The following is an 18,082-nucleotide window of genomic DNA, read 5'->3' as shown; positions in this document are numbered from 1 at the left end:
CGGGGTTGGCTCGGGTGAGAGCGGAACTCCTCAGTCATTCATGGCTTTGCAAAGCCTTGCGTCTGTGTGTAAATATGCTGCCTGCTGTCGGCCTTGCTAAACGAGCCGGCCAGGTGAGGGGTGAGATGCTCCACCTCCTGTGCCCGTAGAAGCCGAAGAACTGCTTAGAACAGAGAAGTCTTCGATTTGCAGACTAACTCCGAAGGGTTTGAAAGGGTAGGAGTGGTTCTGAAATGGGCAGCAGGTTGGCATGGTGACCGCTAGGCCCCGGCCGGACCTGCTACACCCTCACTAGCCAGAGATGTGGATCCTACTTCACTAGCCTGCCTCTGCTCACAGGTGGACAAACAACTTCTTTAAAATGGGCTTTACGAGTCTTCAGGCTTGGCTCTCAAACCTGTTGTTTTTTCAAGGGTGCCTTAGGGAGTCGGGCACCTGAGTCCCGTTGAATTGTAGTGGGAGTTGGGTGCCTAACTCGGGCTTCTTTGGCAAGCCAGCCATAGATCTCTTTCAAGATGCTGGCAAGTAAAGAGGCTGCTCTCTTGACTGATGATTTAGCTGTTCTGGTCCTAGCCCTCGCACCATAAGTGTACAGTGTGCGACAAACCCAGACCGCTCCCTGCCCCAAAGGTGTGTAATGTCAGGTAAACAGATGCAGGCCAAGGTGAGGCGTTGCATGCTGGGTGGCATAATGGTGTGAAAGGCTCACTGGAAGCAGTAGCTTAGGACAGAGAGGCTCTTGCCAGGTTGAATTTGAAACCCTCCCGAACGGGGAGGACAGCAGGAAAGAGGGCACCAAGCAGCTGGGAGAGCAGAGGTGTGAAGTGGGAGGGGAGAGGCCTAGCATATTTGCAAACCAACTAGCGAACAGGAGCAGCAAACAGGCGAGTTTTACAAGGGGGTTCTCTGGGTGCAGGAGAAGCGCCTACGTGAGCCTAGGGGGTGAGTGAGATTTTGTTTGTATGCTTGCTTGAGGGGTGCTTGCTTGACGTTTTTCTTGTGTCGTCTGTTCTAGGGGCTGAGTGCTGGGCCTAGCGGTCTGCTGGGCAAGGCTGAGAGCTTCCTAAACAGGGTCTAGCCTGCCATCCTTTGCTCCCTGATCCCTTGATAAGGGGCCAGGCTAACTTGGGGAGATCAGTTGATAAGTGCAAAGTAATGGACATTGGAAAACATCATCCCATCTCTACAAAATGATGGGCTCTAAATTAGCTGTTACCGCTCAAGAAAGATCTTGGCGTCGTCATGGATAGTTCTCTGAAAATGTCTGCTCAGTGTGCAGCAGCCGTAAAAAATATCAACAGATTGTTAGGAACAATCAGGAAAAGGCTAGATAATAAAACCAGAAAATATTATAATGCCACTATGTAAATCCATGGTACACCCACACCTTAAATACTGTGTGCAGTTCTGGTTTTCCCATCTCAAAAAAGATCTATTAGAATTGGAAAAGGTGCAGAGAAGGGCAATGAAAATGATTCGGGGGATGGAATGGTTTCTATCTGAGGAGAGTGAAAAGTCTGGGACTGCTGAGCTTGGAAAAGAGACAACTTGGGCGGGATACGATAGAGGTCTATACAGTCATGACTGGTGTTGAGAAAATGAGTAAGGAAGTGTTGTTTATCCCATCATGTAACACAAGAATGCAGTCACCAAATGAAATGAATAGGCAGCAGGTTTAAAGCAGACATCACACAGCTGACATTCAACCTGTGGAATTCATTGCCAGGGGATGTTGTGAAGGTCAAAAGTATAACTGGGTGCAAAAAAGAATTCGATAAGTTCATGGAAGATAGGCCTATTAATGGCTATTAGACAAGATGGGCAGGGACGCAACCCCATGCTGTGGATGTTCCTAAACTACTTACTAGCAGAAGCTGGGACTGGGTGACAGGGGATGGATCCCTTGCTAATTGCCATGTTCTGTGCCTTCCCTCTGAAGCATCTGGCACTTGTTGCTGTTGGAAGACCGGATACTGGGTTAAATGGGCCTTTGGTCTGACCCAGTACATCCGTACTTATGTAACTGATCTGCTGCTGCTTCTCCCTGCCACTCCAAACTCCCAAGCTTCTTCCGGACACTAACACAGATGCTGACTTCCCTCTTCTTTTTTCCAGTTGAGACAGCTCTTCTCTGAATCCCAAGAACAGCTGGACGCAGCAAAAGCAGAAGCACAGAAACAGAGCAAGGAGCTTGCGCTGGTAATGGCTAATTGCTAGATAATAGCTAATCTAAGGTTGGGTCGACACTTAGAAGTTGTTGTCTCTGTAGAACTATTTTGGTGAGGGGTGTGATTATTTGTAATGATGTATCAGTACAATCTGTAGTGTGGATGCAGCTCTACTGATACACAGGTACAGGTACCTTTATATCTTTAGAGCTTGTCTACATGGGAATGCTCAAAATTGTTCTGAATTAACTTACAAAGTGGATTGAAGTCCCCTTCGTGTTCAGGAATAGCTATACTGGCGTAAAGCACTCTTGTCCTGGCATAACTCTGCCAACACTGGAGGGGATTGTAGCATTTCAGTTATACCAGTAGCTCCGCAAGTTCCTAGTGTCAATGAGACCGAACGCAGAGGCGTTCTTCGGTGGAGAGCGGCAGCTGTTGTAAGCTGTGGTTAGCTAGAAGAGACGTACGACTCTGTGACACTGATGAATTTCCCAGATCTCCACTGAACTCCGCATGGGGTCTGACTTCAACTGTGTCCAACTCCAAATGCCTGTGGAACCATCTGCTAGGGGGATTTGTATTTTGAAAATGCCGAAGAAGGCGGCAAAGGGTTTCACACCATGAAACTCTTTGCAATTTCTCATTGTTGCTTTCGTGATTAGACCAGATTTTTCAGGGTTCCAGCTATGCTGGATAATTCCCAGGCGGAAGCATGAATTTAAGCTGCTGTAAAATATATATAACCCAGCCAGGACTTACGCGCTACTGGGTCATCTTCAGCGTGTCGAGGAGTTACCCTGCGAACTGACTCTCTGGGCACAGAGAATGATGCTCTCATGGGTCCAGGGTTCAACTTCATGGATCAAACAACAAATTGACTCACTCCCCGTACCTTGCGTACACACACCACTATATTAGAAGAATGTTAGGGTTGCGAAGTCTAGCACGTAAATTGGGAAATGCCAGTGTAATCTTTTCACCAACTTTTAAGACCAGAAGGGACCACGCAATAATCTAGTCTGACCTCCTGCGTAACACGGGCCAAGGTTGCAAAGGTAGCCTTAATTCTGGCATTTCCTATGTTAAGAGTGCTTGATTTTGCCACCTTATTATTATTTTAGTGCAGAGTGTCTGTCTAATACATATGTGCACACATTCCTTGGTTGATTGCCATTGGATTTGGCAGTAGGTCCCCTTATGGGAGAGATCCTGAGGGCATCCGGTGTCCCTTAGATGTCCTTATAGATCATCTGTTGGCTGGAGGAATCTTTCTTTGGGTTCCTTTTGAAACTGGCTTTCCTGTATGTAGGAATTAGCCATAGAAATCTATGAAGGTTGCCCTGTCTGTCTCTGAACCCATTTGATCAATGTGGTGTGACTGCCCTGTAAGAAGGAGAAGTGTTAAAAAGTTAACAGGATTGCTACTCCTAAGGGTTAACAAATCATGAGTTTGTCTTAAAAATGCCAGAATCTTTTATGCTGGATTCTTAATTGCTTTCCGGGGTTGGGAACCTTAAGGCTCACATTTCAAGCTGTTCTTTCCCAACATGAGGGCTAGAAGCTTTATTTATTTTATTTATTTATTTATTTATTAATTAATTAAACAAAAGCTGTGGTTCTCACGTAGTTGTGTAACTCCAGGAACTGGAGCTTTCAGAAAAGGAGTTTGATATTGGGAGACTTGTGATAAAATCCTGAGGGTTGTTTTACACTTTTTAAATGGACGAGAGCCAGGCAGTTCAAAATCTCCCTCCTCAGTGGACCATCTGGTGTCTGGTTATAGCTTCTTTTGAATAATGAAAGCCTCGCGTGCACTGTAAATCTAATCATTTGGATCATTCAGGTAGTTGTCACAGATCTATACCCGCTGCGGAGGAGTAATTAGAGCAGTCAAACAGGGAAGCAATTCCAGGTATTTAGCAACTTCTGTGTTCATCTCTTTTCCCAGAACAGGACTGGTTGTAAATCTTCTAACCTTCCAACCCACGTCTCCGTAAAGGGCAGGGCAACACTGGGAATGGGTTGAGCGACTGCAGGGCACCTTGGCAGGCTGAGTAGAAATCTACGCTGGCTTCTCTTGATAGCAGCCGCTGGCTCTGCAGCTCCCATTGGGAATGTTACTGTTCATAACGGAAGTGGAGATCACTTTAAAAAATAAACGTCCTTAAACAAACGCAGGCAAGGTGCAGTGTCCCTGCTCAGACCCCAGTTTTGGCCTGCGTGGCTTAGAAAAAAGTTGTAGAAAGACCCCACTTAGGATCTTCCCCGCCCACCATCATGGTTGAGTCATTTTTGTGTGATAAGCTGCTCACCAAGGAGTTCTCAGGCAGTTAATAGAGTGTCGTATTAAAGTGGTTCCCTGCCTTTCAGTTGCTATTGCACTGTGAATGTCCCGCTCCCCAGAGAAGTAAATCCTTTACAGAATTCGAATGCAAGCTCTGGTGTCTTCTGGATCCATTGCAAAATCAGCCGTGTTTGGGATTCCTTCCGCAGATGACCTGGTTGGAAAGCAAGACTGAATTTATCAGCCCCACGCCCTCCCTGTAATGTTACCGACTATCCATTTAACAGCTACTGTACTCGGAAAACATGGACTGATGCCCTGGCCCTGATCCTCCAGTTGGCTCCACCTGGATCTGATCCTTTTGTCTCTGAGGAACCCTAGGAGCACATGTAAACAGAGAAGTCTGACTGTGGGGATTCCACTGCAGGATCAGGGTCTGTTCTTGTAACCCTTCCATAGGGTTGAGTTCGTGGCAGGTGAATTTCACTGCTGCGGGTACCTGGCGAACCCCATCCATACCAGTGAGGTTGCAGCTGTTCTTATGTCACTGAGTCTGGTCTGATAAACTTTGAACTGTTACTTTTGGGCGGTTTCAGGAGGATGTGCTGTGTTTGATCTTCATGGATCCCTTCTGCGATTTCCGAAGGAGCGCAGTGGGATTTGGGTGTCTCATCCTCTTAGGCAGCTCTGGGAATCTCTCCCCCGTTGCTCAGCTAACTTCCAGTTGACTTGTTCAGGCAGCAGAACAAACCTGACCACAGCTGCGTTCCTACTTTTGCTGGCCGCCAGGAGCCTTTTCCATTGGCCACCCTCCCTACCTCAAAGCTTCGCCCGCACCTTGACCGCCACTGTGTGTCACTGAGCCAGGCTTGCTGGTCCTTGTTTCAGGTCAGGCAGCAGTTGAGGGAGATGAAGAACCACGTGCATGATGGAGAAGCAGCTGGGTCGCAGGCTGACCCAAGCGAGTGCGAGGCCCTCGAGGTTAGGGCGGTGAGACCACTGCACGCTAAGGCACTGATTAATGACTGCACTTGTCCCATCTCCTGCTCGGCACCTGCATGATAATTGTGTATGGCTTCACTGATGACTGTAGACCGTGTGTGTTGTGCTGTTTCTCTGGGGCTTCTATTGAGATGGTTAATTTTCTTAACTAGATAAGGGAGGGGAACAAGCTTCACGTAACAAATATTCTTACCATGGCCCATTTGTAAAGAGAGGATTTAAAAAACCCACTTTCTTATCATAGTTCTAGTGGGCCCCAGCTGAGACCAGGGCCCCATTGCGCTACGTGCTATACAGAGACCTAGTAAGAGACAGACAGCCCCTGCCCCAGAGAGCTTTGTTGAAGTAGATATCACGCAGGGTGGGAGGAAGGAAGTGGCATTACACATGGGGGAACTGATGAAGTGACTTGCCCAGGGTCATGCAGGATATCTGTGTCAGAGCTGGCAATCCAGCCCAGATTTCCAGAGTCCCAGCCCCATGCCTTAGCAGTGAGACCATCATCTGATCACTTTCTGAGCGGAAATGAGGTCTGGCTTTGAGCAGTGCTCCCTGCTTTTGAGACCTCCTTGTTAGATGACAGTGGGATGACTCCTGGGCTTAGTGGCAGCTTTAGGGGATCCAGGGTCAGAAGATGGGTGGGCAGGGAGTCCTGCAGAGTTGATGCACTGAGTCCTTGAAGTGAGAGAATCCATTACACTGAACTCCATGTACTCTCTCTGGCTGGTTTTACAGGGTGCTGCCTTGTCTACTCAAGGGGAGGGCAGTCACCATGTGAGGCCTTGGAGGGTGGAGAATTCTGGTCTTATAGGGGTTCTTGAGCTAAGGATCAGAATTCAGAGGGGCAAAGACTTTGCATAGGATTGGATTTCTAATCTCACTAACCGGAGTTGGGTTACAGGAATTAACTGAGAGTCTTTCAGCCTAACCTTTCTCTCCTCATTAGAGTACTGACCCCACAAGCTGTGTTCTCTGCTCTTTGGGTCTTAATCCTGTCCATTGCGGAGTTTTCCCCAAGGTGCTGTGTTGCCCAAGTGGTGGGGAGCTGTCAGATGAGATGGGTGGGTCCGTCTACTCTTGGCCTTTGCAAGCGGCTCCAGTTCAAGTTGCTGGGGTTGGAACAAGGGGGGAGTATAGCACCAAATTGGGCAGAGACTGGAAGTGTAAAACTACTGGCTAGAGATTTCCTTTTGCTTAATCTTGGAAGCCTTTGGGGATTAGAGATTGGAAGCAGGGCCTGGCAGCTGCCCTTCAGGGCTTTGGGGAAAGCTCTAGGGTCTGTCTCCGTTTATCTACGTGTAGCAGGCTTCGGCGTCACGTCCGCTCCAATTGATCTTTCCAGTGTGACTGATTCACTTCGGTTTCTCTGCAGTTGAAAACGCAGCTGGAACAAACGGAAGCAAATGTGGATAACGAGCAAGCACTGAGGCAGAAGCTAGTGCTGGAGTTTGAAGAAGTAAGTTCGAACCTGCGTGTGCATGGGACTCTCTCTGGCCTGCTGTCTGTGAAAAGGACTTGGAGGGAAGCGAAGCCCCCCCAGACAGAAGGGCTGTGTTTAAACCGATGGAGGGGGGAAAGTCCTTTTGAAAGGCTGTATGTGATCATCAACATAGCAGAATTTTCATTACGTGGGCTCTTCCAAGCTGTTAATATGGGCGGGATGGCAGAAGGTCAAAATAGATGGTTGCCATCCCTTCTGGCCTTTTGTCTATGCCTATTACTGACAAAGACCTAAAACTGAAAGCAACAAGTTTGGTTCTTTAATCACCTGTTGTAAAATGCTGGTAACAACCCAATGAGTTACTTTAAATAGTGAAGTCTGTCTCTGGGCTGCAGGAAAACGACTCCCACAGTCTGCTTCCGCTGGGTTGAGTTGGCTCTCGTTGGAGTGTGTTTTGTTTTATAAGGCAGCTCTACAAAAAAGTGGAAAACTAGCCTGAATTTAACCAATAGGACCCTGGCCTGTAAATGTGGGGAGGATAGGTTGGCTGCTTTTGTCCCCAGTGCTACTGGGGAAAATGCTACGATGTTCCACGCAGCTGCTCATGGGGTGGTGGAGGAGCAGAACACAGGTCTGCTCTGGGCGCACATGCTAGCTGGTTAATTCTAGCGTGAAATGAATGAAGGCTGTTTGAAATATTGCCTTGGCCTGCCTCTTTCCAAGGAGTAAACCGTCATGGCTGCTGGGAGGGGTGTGGCCACAGAGGGATCTTTAAAACTTCCTGAGCCTGATGTGTGTGTTCTGCTGGCAAACTTGCAGGCACAAGTAATGCCAAGGCCTGCAATGCACCGGCTAGTTTCTGTTTGCAGTCTGCCACGGGTACATGCAGTGCGAGAAGGTAGTGCGTGGTGGTCATGAGGGTTTACCTTTAAATTTTAAGCTGAGATTAGTTTGAGATGATTCCTCAGTGTAGCCACTGAGAGCAGTGTACTCACTGCAGCGTAGCGGAGCTCTGCGCCAACGGCTAAGCATAAATGTCACTATACCCACTGCCATGTGGCGCTGGGATTCTTGGCCAGCTGATCTTCCTCTCTGCTCTTCTGGGCCACGCCCTCTGGACCCCTTTGCGCCCTGTCTGACGACCACCCGTTTGATTCTCAAGTATCGTACTCGGGTAGGACTGACCTCTCCAATTCCTGAAACCGCAGGCGCAGAACGCGGTGTGCAGTTTGCAAGCGGAACTGGAAAAGCTGAGATCTGCTGCAAACGTGGCATCCTCGGAAACAGAGGAGGTTCAGCACCTGAAGGTAATTCCCTGCACACCCCCCCCCCCCCCTTGCAGCGTGGGGTCTGCAAGCCCAGGCGGGCGAAGGGCGCCTTGGGCCAGATTTTGGTTCCAGTCTCTCTCTGCTGCCCCGGTGGGTGAGAATTCTCGAGCCTGCGGGCCTAACCCTGTGAGGGACCGGAGGGGGCAAGGGCATCGCGCTCAATGCCGGCAGCTGCCGGGCCAGCTGTAACCTACGAAGCGGGAAGTCTGGGTCCCCCTAGCAGCCCAGAATGCAGCCCTGCCCTTTGACGCAGCCTGGAAGCAGCACCGTGCGTGCTGTGCAGTAAGGGGGTATGGTTGCCAAGCCAGGGAAGGGAAGCCATACGCAGGGTAAGTACTAGGGGCATGCTCACTGCTATTGCTGTGGTCCCTGACTCGGGCCTGAGGACTGGATCCTGAAGCCACATCTCACGTCGGGCGTTGCACTGTTTGGGGCCTCGCCTTCAGCCCTTCCTCGTGCGATGTCTTGCTGCAGCCGGCAGAGCTCCCCAGGCCCGGGCTGTGGGATCTGGCCCTTGTAAGGTGGAGGGGGAGAGGAAATAAGACTCTAGGGCTGCTTCTCCCTTCAACCCTGGCATCAAGTGTGGCAGGGTGTTTAGGTGAGTCTGAGCCCCATCCTGCTCATTCCCATTGGTCCATGGCACTAGTGGGGAAGGAGAGCAGGCAGGTAAGGAGCAGCTCTGAGACTCTGCCTCTGTTGGCTAGTGACTGGCAACCAGCGTGTCCTCCTAACACCAGTCAGATTCATGTGGGAAGGAATGGGGTCAGCTGACTGTGCTGGACGGGGCCATCCATTGCTTTGGCCCCAGCACAGAAGGTGGCTAGACAATTGGTGGGGAGATGAGATCCTGGCAAATGCCTGTCGTGCAGAAGCAAGTCTTGATTCTATGTTCTTGCACAGAGACTCTCATTAAGGGTGAGCAACCTGTGAAATGTGGGGATGAGCATCAGTTACGTATGCAGGGAGCTTCTCCACTGTCAAACAAAAAAGAGTGCAACCCCATCGCAAAAACCTCTCCAGGGGCTCTGAGAGGTGAGAGCGGCCTGTGAATGCTGCTCCCTTTCTCCAGTGACCAGAAAACGATTGATCTAGTTATCGCAAATAATAGTTTACTTCAATTGTGTGCAGGAAAGACTTGAGAAGGAGAAGAAGTTAACGAAGGACTTGGGACAAGCTGCTACCAAACTCCAAGAGCTATTGAAGATTACCCAGGGACAACTGGCCAAAGAAAGAGAAGCAGTGAAGAAATTGAAAGAGCAGCTTCAAGAAACGGTATTGCACCTGTCTTCAAATGGAACGTAACGGTGTGTAGGTCGAACCAGGAAGCCACAACTGAGACTGGGACCCTGTTACGCCAAGCACTGCACATACGTAGGAAGGGATCGTCTCTTACAGTTGTAATAGATGAATCAAAGGGTGGGGAATGTAGCCTCCGCGATGAAGTGATTTGCCCAAGGATGCAGGGAATCTGATAGTTGGCAACAGAGCCCAGATCTCCCGAGTCCCGGCCCAGTGCTTTAACCATGAGACCATCTTTCAGAGGTCATGCAAGCGTGTGCACGTACATGCATAATATACAAAAATGGGAACTTTACAAGAGGAGCACTCATACGCTGCCCAGGCTGATCTTAGCGGTGGCAGGACATAGAGTAGAGAAGTCCATTTCCCCTTACCAACTTTTTCAACAAGAAGTCAGATTCTGGACAGTATGACTGTTCGCAGTGGTGGTGTAGCCGTGTTGGTTCCAGGATATGAGACACACACACAGTGGGTGAGGCAATCTCTCTTATTGGACCAACTCCTGTTGGTGAAAGAGACGAGCCTTTGAGCTCCGCAGAGCTTTTCTTCAGGTCTGGGAAAAGTACTTGGAGCATCACAGAATTTAAACTTCCAGGCTCATCTTTTGAAGGTGTTGTGCCAGTTCTCTTTGAGGATGAGGACTGAGAGGTCAGACGTGGAGTGATCGCTTTGTAGCAAGAGTTCACCCACACGTGATAGGGTGGGATTTTTTTTGTCTTTTTATCGTTTTCCTGTGAGTTCATCTGAGAACATGAAGATGGTCTGGTTTTACACATGTAGTTGCTGAGGCATTTGATGCACCTTGTAAGATGAGCCTGGGAACTTAAATTCATAACTCTGCTAGACACAAAAAATTATGGATTCAATGGAGACCTTGGTTTTATGTCTCATTAAAGGATCTGTAACCTCCTCTTTCTTTTCCTATGTGTGCAGAGGTATTAATTACTCACTTCACTTTGAACAGTTTCTTGCAACATGTGTTAACTCCTTATGCTTAATCTCTTCCACCTTGTATTTCGCTGTGGCACTGAGTACCTTTCCCAGACTTGAGGAAAAGCTCTGTGGAACTCAAAAACGTGTCTCTTCCACCAACAAAAGTTAATCTAACTGCATGGCCAGAAGGCCAGATCTGGTCTGTAGGGCATTTATGTTAACATCACTGATCAGGGGTTCTTGAGTCAAATGTTGAATCCAGTCTCTGCCATTATGATATTGACATAATTGTTAGATAAACCCTGTCCCTAAGAATCCCTGCTTCCTCAATTACTAAAAACAATGTGTTCTATATACAGTCCTATAACCTGCTCTGCTCTTTCTCTCTTCCAGGGGGAAGACAATGGTTCAAAGGAAGGAACTTCTGTCTGATGAGTCTAAGATCTAGAATTTACTATTCCACTTACCAAAATGCCTTACACGTTCCTAAAATATATGCTCGGTTCTCTGCAGATAAAGACACACAAGCCATTAGTGACCCAAAAACCTCCTAGTTTGAGATTTAAAAGGATACAAGTACACACTGCAGACATACATCTGTAAAGGAATTTTCATACTGTTTTTTCGTAATACTGTGTTCCCTTGGGAAAGCCCTGACTGTGTCAGCCAGCTGCTTCCAAGCCTTTACCTTCTGTAGTAACAGAATCCATGAATGTGCGAAAAGGGAAGACTCTGTTTGTTCGTTCATCAATCAGTGCAATTTTTGTCTTTTGGCGTGAATGAAGCCTGGAAGGTACACGATGCCCCTGTTTGTTGTTACCAGGCGGCTGTTGGCAAGTGTCCTTGTGAATTTCTGGATGGTAATGCAATTAAACCAATGGTGTAGCTAACTAGGGGTTGTGCTAGTCTTATTTTGAGGCGCCTGCAGGAAAATGTTGATGGTATAAAGCGCTGGGATCATAACAGACCTCGAGCCCTCCGTGTCCCAGAGGCCCTATCCCCCAGCCACAGGACGGAACGGAAAGGTGGCGCTCTGCTTTTCTTGCTCTTTCATGAGTGATGTGAGCAGAGAGCGAAGTAGTACAACACTCCTAATTCCACGGTTTGAGCAAGTCCCAGAGAAGGTCCTGGGGCGTCAGGGGAATGTGCCATGTACTAGGAGCACTGAAGACCGCTATGGGCGCTGGCAAGACGGGTTTGACATGGCAGGATGCCAGCTGCATTGGATGAAGCTGTGCCCTGGTCCAGCTTGGGGATCCAGGAACTTTCCCCACTGCATCGTTTTGGCTGCGTCCCATGTGAGCCTCGAACCTGGAGTTGTCCGGGAAGGGAAGAGCTTTATGGAGAACTAGGGCCAAGCTGTGACTTCAGCTTTTCTGAACGCAGTTGAGCCATGAGCCCATCTCTGCTGCCATTGAAGTTGGTGACGAAACTCCTGTTGGCTTCGGTTCGGTAGGAGCTGAGCTGTGTCGGGACTCGGTGCTGTCAGGGGTGAGATTTTTTTCGGATGTCTTACTCGAAGGATCTAATTCCTCCCTGCCCTGCCTGCTGGTGGTCATTTCTACACGTTAGATGAGTGGCCTAACTGGAGGAGGCGAAAACACAGCGGCTGGTCTGATCCTGTGGGGATCAGTTAGGAGGCTTGTGTGTATGTAGCCGAGGTTACAAAGTCCCTCTCTGTTTAATGGCAGTTTTAACTGGTGCTTGGTGCGCGTGCAACCTACGTGGATTTGCTTATGTTAAACCGGCCCCTTTGCGCCCCCTACTGGTTAAGCACTCATTTTGTTCCTGGAACTGTCCTGTGTTTTCAGTGGTCCTGCAGGCGTTCGTGTGCAAAGCATGGGCTGCTTTGCATCAAAGGGAGCCCTGTTGGTTCCAAGCCAGGCTGGAGCCCTGTGGGGTTAGTCAGGGGCAGAGTCTGGGCCTCTTGTCGGCAGAGGCTAAAGAGACCCTTCTCTTTGTTTCCAGCAGGGCTCTAGGGGGCTGGGTGTGGGTGGTGCCCTGGGGAATGGCGCGCCTGACTCATTTGGGGGGCGGGGCCTAGGCCACACCCCCTCCTGAGCATTTTCTATTGGCTAGCTTTGGCAGCTCCCGGCCCAGCCTGCTGGCTTCCGTGAATGCCATTCATAGGCCGCTACCTCTGCCCAGGCGTGGTATAGGGACCCTGGGTGCCTAGAGCAGGGTTGTGAAGTCCACCAGGCGGCAGGGCCCAAAGACACACTGCATTGCTCGGTCTAAGGACTCTAGCTCCAGGAGCTCATCGACAGGGACCGTCCTGGCAGCCCAGGGACGTATTTAAACAGCAGCCGCCTGACCGGTGCTTCTGTGCCAACCAGGATTCTTGGGGATCTCACCGTGCTTTGTTGTGCTGCCTAGTGACGCCGTACCCGGCTGGGACGTCCTTCGCTACCCCCATTGCACCAGAGCGGTGCCCCTCGTTTGACTTTGGAGGTGAGTCCTGATCCCATACGATGCTGAGCTGGAGTAGGGCCTTATGCTCGTTGCACCTTGTTGGGAGCCATGCCTTCGGGAACCGACGAGGGCTGCATTGACCCGTGGGTGACTCAGCCCTGCTTCTGCTCCTGGAGGTGAGCCCGACGAGGAATGCTCTGCTCCGCTTGCTCGCTGACACTTGGAGGAGCTCGGTCTCTGTCCTGATATGCTCCTCTCCCCCTCTGGTTTTTACACTGATCTGCACGTCAGCTGAATGTTGCTGGAGTAGCAGCAGCTTCACTGATTTAAACAGCGACGGGTGAGAGGATTCGCCATCTGCTTGGAGGTGCCACCCCGCCGGCAGCCCAGCTCCAGGAATCCAGCCGTGCGCCAGGCTCGGCAGCCACCAGAGCCTGGGCGTGGTGAAGACTCACTGGTGGTTATTACCTGCTGACTAACCATGGGCATGCAGTCGTGTCCCTGGCTGGCTGCAGGCATGGGGCAAAGTCCCTGCATGGCTGGGACAGCTCCTAGCTTTTCATTCCAAGCCCAGGATCCACCCCTCTTGCCTTCAGGAAAACCACTAGTCCCTAGGTTGTCTCGCTGCCTTGGCAACTGGCCCCGTGCCCAGCCTTCCATTTACTGGCACGTGGCGCTTAAATGTCACCAGTGGCTCCTGGGCTAGTTTTTTTGCCCTGGAGGGGTCTGGCAGCCCGCGCTGGATATGGACTGTGCCGTACCAGCTACTGGCTCAGAACCGGGCTGCAGTTCCCAGAGGGGTGGGGATAGGGCCTCTTAGCCTGTGCGAAGAATAGGGGGTTCCAGGCCAAGTCCTCCCACGATTGCCCATCAGAGGCAGGAGGGTAACATGGCTGCTGGTTAGTTCTAATTTGAAATAACTTTCCATAAAAGGTTAGGGGGCATTTTAAAGGCACAAAAATGGGTGGTTAGGCACCCCGACTCCCATGGACTAGCCGCTGTTGGTGCCTTGGAGAATCTCCCCCGCAACAGGGAGAAGGTAAGGGGATTCCTCAGCTCTGCACCGCTGCCTGAGGCCCGGGTCTTTGAAGTTACTCAGGCTCCTATCATCCACTGCCATCAGTGGAAGTCAGGGGCCTAATCACCTCTCGGGATCTGGGCCTAAGTCTCTCTTGAAAATGAGACATAGGCTCCTGTTGAAAACTTTACTGTAGACCTAGGCCAGAGGTTCTCAAACTGTGGTCTGCGAGCTCCATTCAGGTGGTCCGCGGATAGGCCCCTCTAAGGTGCACGCCTGGACGGTTGCACACGAGAGAATGAAGGGCCACCCACCTAATTAGTGGAGCTGTGCAGGCGTGACTCCACTAATTAGGTGCCTGGACCCTGGAGAAGATGCACATGTGAGGTGAGGTGGCAGCCTTGGAGAGTACAGGGGTAGGTGGGAGGGGGCAGAGGGGTGAGAAGAGGGGGTGGGGGGAATTTGGGACGTGCAGGGCTGCGGTGGCCAGAAAAAGAAGCGACTTTCCCCAGCTCCAGGGCTGTGGCAGCGGCAGGAGAGACACCCCGCCCCCTTGTCCTCCTTCCCAGCCCCAGCTTGGGGGCTGCCCCGGTGCGGGAGAGAGGGCACATCCATCGCATTAGAAAGGTAAAACTACTGATCTTAAAATATGAGTTGTGCTTTTATTTGTAGAACAAAAAAAAAGATGACTTTTTTTTAATAGAGCGCTTTTATCCCAAGCGCTTTACAAGAGTTAGCTAACGGTACAAACAGCATTTGGAAAGATCATGAAGTGGTCCACCGAGACCCTCAGCAATTTTCAAGTGGTCTGTGGGGGGAAAAAAGAGAGCTTGAGAACCACTGACCTAGGCTATAAAGTAACCTGCTCCGCTCCCATTTGTGATGCCCCTTCAGACTCTTCAACTTTGTTTCCAGTCGCGATGCATCTAAATACGCTCGTATCGACAGGCGGGTCTGACCCCAGGAGCTGCTGTTCTGAGCCTTTCCCGCTGGAGCCATGTCCCGCAAGTTGTATGAAACCGAAACCTCCTCCATGGACCAGCCACTAGAGGGGGACAAAGAGTGGCCGGCTGCTGGCGTATGTCCTACGCGGGTACATAGTGGCGTGAAAAGCTCCAGCACCAGAAGAAACGTCTTTAGCTTTGTAGAACAGACTGCTCTACCCTGTCACTTCCAGGAAACCGGCAGCGCCTTGGCCAGTGCTATAGCTAGGGGAACTCACTGCCACAGCGTGTAGTTGAGGCCAAGAACGGAGCAAGATTCAAAGAGGAATTGGACTTTTATATGGGTAGCCAAAATAGCCATAGTTAAAACATCCTCATGCTTCGGGGCCTAAGCCAATCTCTAACGAGCAGAGACCAGGCTGAGATCTAATGTCGGGGGCAGATTATGCCACCGACGCTTGCTGCTGGGTGTCTGGTACCGTCCTCTGAAGTAGCTGGTGCTGGCCCCAGTCATGAGGCTAGATGGAGCTTAGGGCTGAGCCAGCCAGGCTGTTCCTGACTAACCCTTTGGTTTTAATTCCGGGCAGTCCTTTTGTACATTTCTCCTGCTGCAGCCGGGCCTTCTAACTCTTCTGGGTACCAGGCAGACGGGGTCACCGCTGTCACCTACCACCCCAGCCACACCTGCGCTTTCTATTGGGCGTACTCCCTTGCCAAAATCCTGATCGAGGGTGGGGCAGGCTGGGCTTTTCAAAAGAACCCAAGGGAGTTAGGATCCTGAATTCCAACCCCCCCCCCCTTTGAAAATCCCATCCTTAGTATCTGATACAGCAAAGCCACCAGCTAGTAGCTGTAAGTAAGGGGAGGTCGACACTTTGAGCTGGGGGAGGGACATGATTCCCAGCTCCAAGAAGCACATTCATGCTTGCCCTGTTTGAGCTAGTACCCTAAAAATACTGTAGCCAGGGTGGCACGATCGGTGGGAGAGGCTAGCTGCCCCACGGACATGCCTACGGTGGTGGAAGGTGGGGTGGCTAGCCCTTCCGGCTGCAGTGACGCTAGCTTGAAGGCTGCAGCTTTGCTCCAAGCTGAGGTTCCTCGCATGAGCTTGCAAGCGACGGCACCAGCTGCTTTCCCCGCAGGAAACGGGGCATAGGATTGTGCGGGGGAGGGGGTGTCTCCCGACACAATAATGAGGCCACCTTCCCAGCACTGCTTCACTGTTCAAAATCCAGCTTTGCTTTGTAGGGGTGGTTCTTGCCGCCTAATCATCTCTGGTCAATGCTCTTTGTAACGACCCCGGCTCGCAGGCCCCTCCACTCCAGCCACTGTCCTCTCCGCTGCGGAGGACGTGGTGCGTGGAGCAACTGTTCGGGAGGAGGTGGCTGCACACATGAGAAATGTTGCTCTCCGTACTGGGAGGCAGGACAGCAGGGCAGAGCTGGGAGCAGCAGGCTGCAGCTAATCAAGGCTGGTGTCTGTGGTATTAGTTGTAGAATAGGTTAATAAAAGAATACGGCCTTATTTACATGACCCAGCCTTTGCGGCTATTGCTATGCTGCCAGAGCCCCCTAGTGGAGATGCAGTATAAGTTGCTGTGACGCCAGGAGAACTCCTCCCTGAGTGACATTAGCTAAGCGGAGACACAAGGTGGGTGAGGTCATCTCTTTTACTGGTGAGAGAGACCAGCTTTCGAGCCACACACAGCTCTTCTAGAGGGCTGGGAAAGAGTCTCCCCGCTCAATATGAGGTGGAACAGATTTAAGCATAAGGAATTAACATGTTGCAAGAGACCATTCAAGAGAAAGTGGTCAATTAACACCTCTGCTGTCACAGGACAAAGGAGGGTAGTGGGTTATATAGATTGGTATAAAACATAAATCCTGTCTCGCTACTGAATCCATAATTTTTGGTGTCTAGCAGAATTTATGAATTTAAGCACCCAGGCTCATCTCTTGAAGGTCTTGTGCAGGTCCTTTTGAGGACAAGGACTGAGAGATCAGCTATGGAGTGATCACTTTTGTGTAGTGTTTGCTCACGGGTAATCTGGTTTGATCTTTTATCATTTTTCTGAGAGTTCATTTGACAGCGTAGTGACTGACTGGTTTCACATACGCAGTTGTTGCTGGGGCATTTAGTTCACTGGATGAGGTACACCACATGTGACAGGCATGTGTAAGACGCATGGATCTTGAAAGGTGTGTTGTTGGGGGGTGTTGATCATTGCAGCTGTGAGATATGTCTGCAAATTTGGCATCTGTCGTTCTGGCAGGGTGTGGGCTGCTTTGAGTTAGTGGGTCCCGATCTGGAGGGAGCTTGGTGAGGTGTGGCCAGGGGAGGTGTTTGAAGGCCAGAAGGGGATTCCATCCTGAAAGAAATCTTACCCAAATGCCCCCATCAAGTATGGGTTGTAACTGTTTGACACCCTATATGGGTTTTAGTGTGGGGTGGTAGGTAACAAGTAAAGGTGTGAGGTCAGTGTGGGTTTTTCTACACTGAAGCAGGTTCTCTTGGGGAATTAAGGTGGCCTATTCCATTAGGCAATCTGCTTCTCTGGTGGAGTGTCCTTGTTTGGAGAAGGCAGTTTTAAGTGTATTAGGGGGTGTATCCTGGACTTGCCCCAGAATATGCTCTGAGGAGAATCAGAGGGTGTGTCTGCACTGCAATATAAGCCCAGGGTTGGTAGAACTTGAGTTAGCAGACCCTGGTTTTATTAACCTAGGGCTTGAGCATCTACACTCATTTGTAACCTCTCCCCATCCCCAGTTAAGAATTTGAGTCCTGAGGCTCCAGAGTCTACAGTGCATTATGCAGGCCTGTGTCTAACCACCCATATCCCAGACTTCCTCGTGCCCTCCCAGCATGTGGCTGCTCTAGCCCTTTGTGGTGCAGTGTGAGGAAGACTTGTCCCCCCGAAACTTGACTCTCCAGAGGACAAAGAAAGTGGGCTCATGGGATTGTGGTAGATTCCCAAAGCATGAGTCTGGGGGCCTGCCTCTGTACTGCAAAGCAATAGGGCTTGAACCTTAGGTCCCAGCTTGATGCAGGCTTGGACCTTCCACCCCTGTGGGCCTCTGGGTCAGCGCATCTTGTGTGTAGAAAGAAGGGGGGTTAGGTTGAGCGTGAGTTCGACCGCTGGGCTTCCACTGCAGTGTAGACGTGGCCCGAGTGCCTAGCTGTAGATAGCTAACGCCTATCCTGCTGCTGAGAGAGGATATGAAACGGGTATTCCATAGGACGGTTTTCTGCC

The 18,082-nt window shown here is 50.5% G+C and overlaps 1 protein-coding gene across 6 annotated transcripts in view; it reads left to right on the top strand.

Moving 5' to 3' along the window:
• The window catches only part of RRBP1 (ribosome binding protein 1), a 55,461-nt gene extending 44,113 nt beyond the window's left edge, over positions 1–11,348 (top strand). For 2 of the 6 annotated variants that reach the window (XM_048842483.2, XM_075127259.1), the window contains exons 19-24: positions 2,116–2,199; positions 5,344–5,466; positions 6,830–6,913; positions 8,107–8,205; positions 9,355–9,498; positions 10,852–11,348. In XM_048842483.2, coding sequence (XP_048698440.2) covers positions 2,116–2,199; positions 5,344–5,466; positions 6,830–6,913; positions 8,107–8,205; positions 9,355–9,498; positions 10,852–10,890 — 573 coding nt within the window. In that variant the 3' untranslated portion in view covers positions 10,891–11,348. Of the gene's footprint in view, positions 1–2,115; positions 2,200–5,343; positions 5,467–6,829; positions 6,914–8,106; positions 8,206–9,354; positions 9,531–10,851 lie in introns of all 6 variants that reach the window. The other 4 variants (XM_048842484.2, XM_048842485.2, XM_048842486.2 and 1 more) reach the window with 4 other exon arrangements.
• The last annotated feature ends 6,734 nt before the right edge of the window (positions 11,349–18,082 follow it).

The sequence above is a fragment of the Caretta caretta genome, chromosome 3, assembly GCF_965140235.1.
Source record: "Caretta caretta isolate rCarCar2 chromosome 3, rCarCar1.hap1, whole genome shotgun sequence".
NCBI lineage: Eukaryota > Metazoa > Chordata > Testudines > Cheloniidae > Caretta > Caretta caretta.
The sequence above is the reverse complement of the archived record's forward strand: the minus strand, read 5'-3'. Positions and strand labels throughout refer to the sequence as shown.